The sequence below is a fragment of the Egretta garzetta genome, unplaced genomic scaffold (assembly GCF_000687185.1).
Source record: "Egretta garzetta isolate BGI_Z169 unplaced genomic scaffold, ASM68718v1 scaffold21, whole genome shotgun sequence".
In the NCBI taxonomy this organism is placed as follows: domain Eukaryota; kingdom Metazoa; phylum Chordata; class Aves; order Pelecaniformes; family Ardeidae; genus Egretta; species Egretta garzetta.
In genome coordinates this window covers 296,312-305,739 of record NW_009258668.1, presented here as the reverse complement: position 1 = coordinate 305,739, position 9,428 = coordinate 296,312, and the positions used below count along the sequence as shown (strand labels likewise).

General features: G+C 46.7%; 1 protein-coding gene across 1 annotated transcript in view; it reads left to right on the top strand.

Moving 5' to 3' along the window:
* MDGA2 (MAM domain containing glycosylphosphatidylinositol anchor 2) overlaps positions 1 to 9,428 on the top strand; it is a 325,099-nt gene that overhangs the window by 125,477 nt on the left and 190,194 nt on the right. The window contains exon 6 of the mRNA XM_035888425.1: positions 4,154 to 4,483. Coding sequence (XP_035744318.1) covers positions 4,154 to 4,483 — 330 coding nt within the window. The remainder of the gene's footprint in view (positions 1 to 4,153; positions 4,484 to 9,428) is intronic.

Here is a 9,428-nt window from a genome sequence, read left to right as displayed (position 1 = left end):
GAGAAGGAGACTCCACAACCCCCCTGGGCAGCCTGTGCCAGTGCTCTGTCACCCTCAAAGTAAAGAAGTTTTTCCTCATATTCAACTGAAATGTCTTATCTTCCAGTTTGTGCCCATTGCCCCTTGTCCTGTCACTGGGCACCACTGAGAAGAGTCTGACTCCGTCCTCATGACATCCATCCTTAAGATATTTGTAAACATTTATGAGGTCCCTTCTCAGTCTTTTCTTCAGGCTAAAGAAGCCCAGCTCCCTCATCCTTTCCTCATAGGGGAGATGTTCCAGTCCCTTAATCATCCTAGTTGCTTTCCTCTGGACTCTTTCTAGGAGTTCCACATCTTTCTTGAACCAGGGAGCCCAGAACTGGACACAGTCCTCCAGGTGGGGTCTCACCAGGGCAGAGCAGAGGGGGAGGAGAACCTCCCTTGCCCTGCTGGCCACGGTCCTCTTAATGCACCCCAGGATGACATTGGCCTTCTTGGCAACAAGGGCACACAAAACTTGGTTGTCTTTGGGTTTTAGGCCATGAGCTGGAGAGTGGAGCCCTTCCTGGCCCATGAAGTAAGTGGCTTATGCCCAAAGGTTGAGGTTCTGTACCCCTTATCGTGGCTTTCAGGTGGTATCGTAGCACTAGCCGTAACAAAGGGCAGATGAACATTAACGTGACTTTTCTATTAGACCTTGTTGTTCCTTTACAGGAATAAGAAACTGCTGAAATGGTCCGTAGGAGCACTCAAAGCAAAGGAGAAAAAATAAGAAATAAAAATAGTTCATTGAGGTTATTAGCAACTAATTCTGTTTGAAATGTGCTCCTCATCATGCCTATCATGAGTTATTTTTTCCTTTTTCCCTCTCTGAAAATTATTTGCATAATATATTTATTGGGGTTTTGTGTATGTAAGCATTGTTTGTTCTCCCAATTTCAAAGGAAAAGTTCAGCTTGTGTTTCCAAGTTACTTGCTGTGGCAGTTTCCAGCTGCCACACAACGGATGGTTCATCCTCTTGAATCGAAGCGTGTGTTCATTCTGCTTCCTGGGGAACCGGCTGCAGCCTTTAAAAGGGAATGAGAGGTAGACAAGTGCATTTTGGTGCAAATTTAATCTAAATAAAATAAAATTCATGAAACTTTCTTAAATAGATTAAATAATAATAAATTCTTAAAAAAAAAAGAGCACCTTTCCTACGAGGCCAGGCTGGGAGAGTTGGGGGTGTTCAGCCTGGAGAAGAGAAGGCTGCGGGCAGAGCTGAGTGCGGCCGGTCAGGGCTTCAAGGGGGCCCAGAGGAAAGGGGGGGACAAGCTTTTTAGTAGGGCCAGCTGGGACAGGACAAGGGGGGATGGCTTTAAACTGAAGCAGGGTAGGGTTAGACTGGATCTAAGGAAGAAATTCTTTCCAGTGAGGGTGGTGAAACCCTGGCAGGGGTTGCCCCGAGAGGGGGTGGAGGCCCCATCCCTGGGAACATTCCAGGCCAGGTTGGCCGGGGCTGTGAGCAACCTGCTGTGGTTCAAGGTGTCCCTGCTCCTGCAGGGGGGTTGAGCTGGGTGACCTCTGGGGGTCCCTTCCCACCCAAACCATTCTGTGATTCTATGATTCTATGAAAAACACATCAACCACTTGGATTCTTCAATACACATTTGCAACTAAATAGCCACACCCAGACGACTGCTTTTAGTGCCATACCTGCTCAGCACAGCAAATGTAACCATTTTTTAATTAGCTCATTAAAAGGGCTGGAAGAAGTTTCTCACACCATGTGTGAGGGGGTGTCCAGAAGTAGCTAGATTTTACGCTGCTTTTCCCCCACTGAAAACCACCCTAATTATTAATTAAATGTTAATTCTTTTCAAAGTCATGAAAGTGCTAATTCAGCACGGCATTTGCAAGCCCCAAAGAGTTGCTTTGTTCAAGGAGCTACTGACGGAACAAAACTGAGTCGGAATTAGCATTTTCACCGCTTGTAGAGATGTAAGGAGCCGAGGCACCGTGTTTTCTCGGCGTGCTTTGTGCCTCGTACATCTATTTCCATTTGACGTTGCTACACTTGCCGTACGCACTACGGTATCACCCGAAGTGTGGGATCCAGGGACATTTTCAGCTCGTAGCCTTTGCTGTTTGTAATAATATCGCAATTTGTTGGCCGTAAGCGTGTAAATATGTGAGGCCAGATGGACAAGTGCTGCAAATGGGTCCTTTACTCAAATGCTCCACACCCGGGGCACTGCGTAGGGATGGGGGGGCAGAGAGAGCGGAGGGGAGGGGGACAACAGGGCAGCTTGGAAAACTCAGTAGAAGCCAGCACAATGACAAGGAACGGTGGATTTAAATATTTGTCTTCCAGTGCTTGCATTCAACCTGAGTAATTGCTTGTAACATTTCTAACTGGTATTTTCATTGTGGAACTTTCCATTTGGAGATAGCATATATAAACACGCATACATACTTATGCACACATATACAGAGGGAGAGGGGTCTTGGGATTCTATAAGTAGCATTTTATATTCAGTACATCAAAATATATGTGTATTTGAAGGACTTAATGGCTGATTCTGAGGCACTCTTCCAAAAATAAGTATCATACCAACACTGCCTTAGAGCAATCACTTCACTAACGTAAATGCTGATAGTTTCTGGATAGTTTTATGCTCATTTAAAGAGTGACAAGAAAAAAATTGGATAAGTGAGTTGCAGTATTATTTTGCTGCTGTGGAATAGATTGATGAGGGAATGTTAGTAAAAGATGCTGGTCTTGCCAGGAAGATGATGGGGAATTGTGCTTTCCAGAGTGGCTCTGCCCCAGCATGGGTGTAGGGCACTGAAATGGCCTCAAAAAACTCCTCTGCCTTGGGGTTCCCATCTGAGACACTGAGACTACCTTATCTCTGCTTCGCTGTGGGTTAGAGAATTAATTAAATTTGTATTGCGGGCTTGGATAGTCTTGGATGCAGATAGAGTTCCTTGGGCTACACCGTGCCTCCCTAAGCGATAACGTGATCTCAGTTATGTGTGCAACCTTCAGCCTCAGGTTGCTCCTGCAAGTACGGGTTGGGTTTTCCTCATCTGACAAGACCCAGCCAAGGACGTGCAACCAAGGTGCTCGTGATGGGCTCTCCCACATCGTTATATCCCAGAAGAGCATCCTTTTCCCATTGACCATTGCGAAGGCCTGAAGATGTACTTTCGGCCCCTTTACCTTTTGGAGGCGGCAGCGATTTGCCCACCTGAACAAGGCGGTGCAGTCGGCCACCGCTGCTCTGCCGTTCGGTGGGGTAAGGCAGCCGTGGGGCCGGAGGGAGCCCTCCAGGCTGCCACGGGGAAGGAGCAGGGTGTGTAAACCAGGGCAGGCTGTAGCCTCTGCCCTGTGCTCACCCCTTCGCATTTAACCAGCTGGCACAAAGCTATTTTGCATGGCTGTGTTTGTTTTCAGATAGATCAGAGATGACACTGCTGGTTGTTTTTGTGATGTTAGGTTGGTATCTCTATTTTCTCTTCTCTCAGTACTCTGATAGCATGGGGGTGAGGAAGGGCTTGCAAATACCTCCAGAGACAGGTAACAAACACTGAAGGTTCCTGAGTTATTTTTGTTACTCTTCAGTTGTCAGCAGCTCAGCCTAATTTCGCTGCTGTGACTTCCTATTTTTTTCATTTTGGAAATGCCAAGTACTGTAGCCATGTGTATTCTGTGATGATATTTGATTAAGATCTGATCCTGCAAGAAATTAACCATGTGCATTGGAAGCTTCGGTGACTTCCTGAGCATCATAGAATCACAGAATGGTTTGGGTGGGAAGGGACCTTTAAAGGCCACCCAGGCCAACCCCTGTGATGAGCAGGGACATCGTCAACTGGACCAGGTTGCTCATTGCCTCATCCAATGTGACCTTGAATGTTCCCAGGGATGGGGCATCCACCACCTCTCTGGGCAATCTGTGCCAGGGTTTCACCACCTTCATTGTAAAAAAATTTCTTCCCTATTTCTATGCTGAATCTCCCCTCTTTTAGTTTAAAACCATTACCCCTTGTCCTATCACTACAAGACCTATTAAAATCATATGCAGGCATAAGGTGAAGCATGAGCATAATAAGTGTTTGCAAAGTCTGAATATGCAAAATTGGTACTTTATTATAGTAAACGTTTTTATTTTTTTCATATTTCAGCCTTAAAAAAAGGACGTTTTTGGATCACCCCTGACCCATATCACAAAGACGACAACATCCAGATTGGGCGAGAGGTGAAAATCTCCTGCCAGGTGGAAGCCATCCCTTCCGAAGAGCTTACGTTCAGCTGGTTTAAAAATGGACGTCCCTTGCGAAGCTCTGAACGGATGGTCATCACACAGACTGACCCCGACGTTTCCCCTGGCACCACAAACCTGGACATCATTGACTTGAAATTCACTGACTTTGGGACATACACGTGCGTGGCATCTCTGAAGGGAGGTGGCATATCGGATATCAGCATTGATGTCAACATCTCCAGCAGTACAGGTAAGGAGGCTTTCTTTGACGGCAGTTTTACTTCGAGATAGCCAAACTATGGCTTTCCTTGACTCGTGGGAAAAAGAGGAGTATGGGCAGAGCACTGCTCACCATGGGGAAGTTCAAGCAGACCCCAGATCAAGGGCTGAGTTGCTTTGATTAAAGGACAGAAACCTGAATAAGTGGCATGTGGGGCACCTTCCCAAGATGACACTGATGTCTGATTTACCCAGACAAGTCCTCTTTTACTGTCAGAAAGGTTTATGCCTCTGTAGAAGGACTTTGGCCTTTATTTAGGACTTCAAGGCATCCAGAGTCATGAAAAAATAGCTGCTGGGAAATTACAAGCAGAAACAGGAGGGTGTTACGTTATCCAAACTGCATCCATCCAGCTACTCTAATCGAACGGCAAGTGCCAAGTATGGAGGACGGAGCTCTTTTTTCTTAGGGATTACGCATTACGTGTTGGAGAATCATGCTATTCCCAATAGGCAAAAAGTTTAAGGTACCTATTGCATGTATTTCCAGGTCAGCGAATGAAACATCCCTCTCTTTGATGAGCTAGAGCCTTGGCTATTACTTTGGCTAATAATAAATATCTTGTTATTCCTCCTATGGAGTAGGAATGTGTAGCACAATAGTAGTTGCCCGCTTTTCTTTATCTCATTGCTAAAAGCTGGTTGGTAACCAATAGATTTCATAGACTCCCCCCCCGCCCAGTAGCTGACTTCAATAACTGAGGTAGTCCATGTTAATAAAATGAACTAGAAAACATTCTGAATGCATAATGTCTTTCCTGCCAAAAATTAGTTACAACTGGGAAAAAAAAAAAAAGAGTTGCTGCTGGTTGATTTCTACAGAGGATAAAAAAAAAAAAAGCATTTCTGCTTTCAGAACACTATTTTATGTTAAAATGCAGAGGCAAATAGTGTCAGTATTATATCTGCTACCCATCCTGTCTTTTATATGAAGCGTTGCTGTGCTTCTCCTCAGATTGTGCTTGTTATTCGCTGGGGTAAGGCACGCCGTGCACGCTGTTTAGGAGTAAGATGACAAAGAACACATTGGAAAACATTTTTGTAGCATGGAAAGAAAATGTTTAATAGGCATCTTCTGACCCCTTTTTACCAAGCACATCCAAGTATATGCTTTCTACTTTTTCAAAAAGATGAAATGCATACTTTTTCCTCAAAGACTATACCCCCATTTCTACTCTCCAAATTTTACACCACCAGTAATATTTTGCAAGCACATCATGTCTAAACAATCTCTCTTACAACTTAAAAGGTAAATCATTGTTTAGACTTTAATATGTGAACTTGCCTTCTGTCTTCAGTACGATACTGTATGATGGATCCTGCCTGAGTGCCGCATGGCTTCTGCCATGAGTCTGGAAGGTGCGCCTGCTGAAAGGGCTCCGTGAAGAATATTATGTACAACAGGGAGATGAGGCAGGATTAACCTCTGGTTTGGATAGGAGCTGGGAAGTAAAGCCTTGTGATGGAGATAGGGGTCACTGAAGCAAAATGGGCATCGCTCCCTACAACCACCTGACAGGAGGAGGGAGCCAGGGGAGTCGGGCTCTGCTCCCAGGGAAGGGGCGATGGGACGAAGGGCAATGGCCTCAAGTTGTGCCAGGGCAGGGTGAGGTTGGGCATGGGGAACAATTCCTTCCCCTTGGGGCTGTCAGGCACTGGAAGGGGCTGCCCAGGGAAGGGGTCGAGTCCCCAGCCCTGGGGGGATTTAACAGCCAGGCAGACACGGTGCTGAGGGCCAGGGTTTAGTGGTGGGATGGCATGGTTAGGGGAATGGTTGAGCTTGATGATCTCGGAGGTCTTTTCCAACCTAAATGATTCTATTATTCTATGATATATAAGGCCATGGGACTGGATAGGAGGTCTCTAAGGGAACTGGCCAGTGTCACTTCAAGGCCACTTTATTATCTTTGAAAAGTCGTGGTGACCTAAGGAGATCCAACAAAGACTGAAAAAACTGAAATTTTAGCCCATCTTCCAAGAAGACAAGGAGATGCAGGCCAGCCATCTTCACCTCAGTCCCTGGGAAGGCCAAGGACCATCTTTTAGAAGTTGTATCAATCCACGTGAAGGACCAGGACTGTGGTGACTGAGGTGACTGGGAACAACAAGCATGGATTATCAGAAGCGAACTGTGCCTGGCCCAACCTGGTTGCCTGCTGCGATGGAAAGGCTGTCTCTGTGGGCCAGGAGAGGGGGAGGAAAGTTGTTTGCCTTGACTGTAGTTAAGCCTTCAGCACAGACTTTTGTAGCATCTTTATAGCCAAACTGGTGAAGAATGGTTTGGAGAGGTGGACTGGGAATAAGGGGTGCTTGAAAAATGAGATGCAGAGGGTTGCACTCACTGCTAATCCAAATTTGCGTGTGGATAAGTGAACAAGCAGTCAGCACTTACAGTTCCTACCCTGAAACATCACAGAATCACAAGGGTTGGAAGGGACCTCGGGAGATCATCTAGTCCAACCCCCCTGCTGAAGCAGGTTCTCCTAGAGCATGTTACACAGGACAGCGTCCAGGCGGGGGTTGAATATCTCCAGAGAAGGAGACTCCTCAGCCCCCCTGGGCAGCCTGGGCCAGGGCTCGGGCACCCTCACAGTCAACAAGTTCTTCCTCCCATTCCACTGGAACCTCTTCTGCTTCAGTTTGTGCCCATGGCCCCTTGTCCTGGTGCTGGGCACCACTGGGAAGAGTCTGTCTCTGTCCTCGTGACCCCCACCCTTGAGATATTTGTACGTGTTGATGAGATCCCCTCTCAACCTTCTCTTCTTCAGGCTGAACAAGCCCAGCTCCCTCAGCCTTTCCTCCTAGGAGAGATGCTCCGGTCCCTTTATCATCCTATGATACATAATGCTCACGTACACAGACCTTGCGAGACAGGAGGAAAATGCTAATTTTATTTAATTCGGTCAGTTCTTACTGTATTATTTACTATTTATTGTCTATTTTTGTTATCATTCAGGGATCCTTGAATATTTTACTTCTTTTTTGCTGAATTTTGTAAGTGTAAGCCAGCAGTATTTATTTTTGCTGTTTGATAACTCTTGAAATGATTTTGCGCAATTTTGTGGACCTTTAGTTAACTTCAGAATGCCTGTGCTGGAGCAACGCAAGGAGCTGGCTTCCCTGGCAGTGGTGCAGGCTGGGGCTGCCCGGCCCGGCAGTAGCTCTGGAGGGGCCCGGTAGGCAGCGGGCGGACCTGAGCAGCACCTTCCCTTGGCAGCGATGGAGGCCAATGGATATCATGTCCAGTTTTGGACCCCCAATGCAGAAGAGGCTTCAACAAACTAGGGCGAGTCCAGCGGAGGCCATGAAGATGGTGAAGAGCAGCTGAGGGAAGGGTTTTTTTCTAGCCTGGAGAAGAGACAGCCCTGGAGCACCAACAGTGGACGTCTCCTGCCTATAAGGGATGTATCAAGAGGATGGAGCCAGGCTCTTTGCAGCAGTGTTTATCGGGAAGGTGAGAGGCAACGGGCATGAGTTGAATTGAGAAGTTCAGGCTGGATATAAGGAGCAACTTCTCCCCCATGAGAACGTCTGAGCGGGAAACAGAGTCATTGTGGGATCTCCATCCTGGGAGATTTTGAAGACCTGATAAAGTCCTGTGCAGCCTGGTCTGACCTCACATCTGACCACGCTTTGAGCTGGGGCTTGGACTAGAGACTTCCTGAGCTCCCTTCCCTCCTCAGCTATCCCCATGATGACTGTAGGGATAGACACACTAACCAGCAGATTCATGGACAAGGGAACAACCTGTCTCTTGGCCAACAGAAACACGTTCTTCAAGCTTATTAATGCACATCTTACTAACAGGTAAAGAGCGGAGAGGATTATTGTAGGGTAAGAGCCACCTTTGGCGTGATGGATGGCAGTTGCATGTAAACGTTGTTACCTGCGTGCCAGGGTGAAGTGGACGGTGACGTTGGTGCAGTCATGCATTGCCCATCTGGCAGGCAGAAACCGCTGTATTATCTGTGCTTGCTGGGGAATTATCTGGGAAATTGATGGGATTTATTGGAAACATCCATTAGATAGCCACACCTATAAGCTCGTCACAGTTTCTGCAGGCAGTGATGAATTATGTCAGCTCTTAAATTTACTGTCCCGTAACACTCAAGAAAATCAGAAAGGGAGAAGAAAAACTGGCGTTTGGGCTCAGCCTTATTTAGCATCTTAAAAGAAATTCCACCTGTTTGTATGACTTCATTACCCGATTAAGTAGAAGCTGAAATAGTTTCAGTCTGCTCTTGAAGGTCATTACTGATTCATCAAGATTCATTACTGCTGTGGTAATTATGAACATAAGGCCCAGGCACAAACACGTTTTCCAAATGCCAGGACTTGCACGGATATATTAATATCGCGCTGTGTGTCTGTTTGCTGATGTGGGGGAGAATTCTCTCTTCCTGAGGTGCCTGAGGTTCCTCCTGGGGTCACCAAGTGAGGCAGGAGGTGCCACCTCGCAAGGCAGGAGGGAGATGGTTTGGTCTCCTCTGTCCCTCCAGCAGATTGGGAAGGGACGTGTGGCAATGCGAGGGACATGCCAGCCTCTTGGCACACTCGGCATTGCCCTTGTTTAGCAGGAATATTTTTTCCCCTTGACATTTTGTACTTTCAGTGGGAAAGGCACAGATTTATGTCCTGAGTATCTTACATAAATGGACCTGAAGTAATCCCCTAGCAGCTCCCCGCCCCCCCCCGCCGCCCCATTTCCATAAAGTAGGTCACTGAATAGTGGAAATGAAAACTCAAGTGTTGAATATTTGTCCTATAAAAGCCCCGTCATCCATAAAACCAACCCTGGGCAAATGTTACTGAAAGACAGGATGACTCTTGTGTGTGCGCATGTCACGGGGAATCTGAAGGCAGAAAATGTTAAAACAGCAACAAAAAAAAAAAACAAAAACCACCGGAAAAAAAGG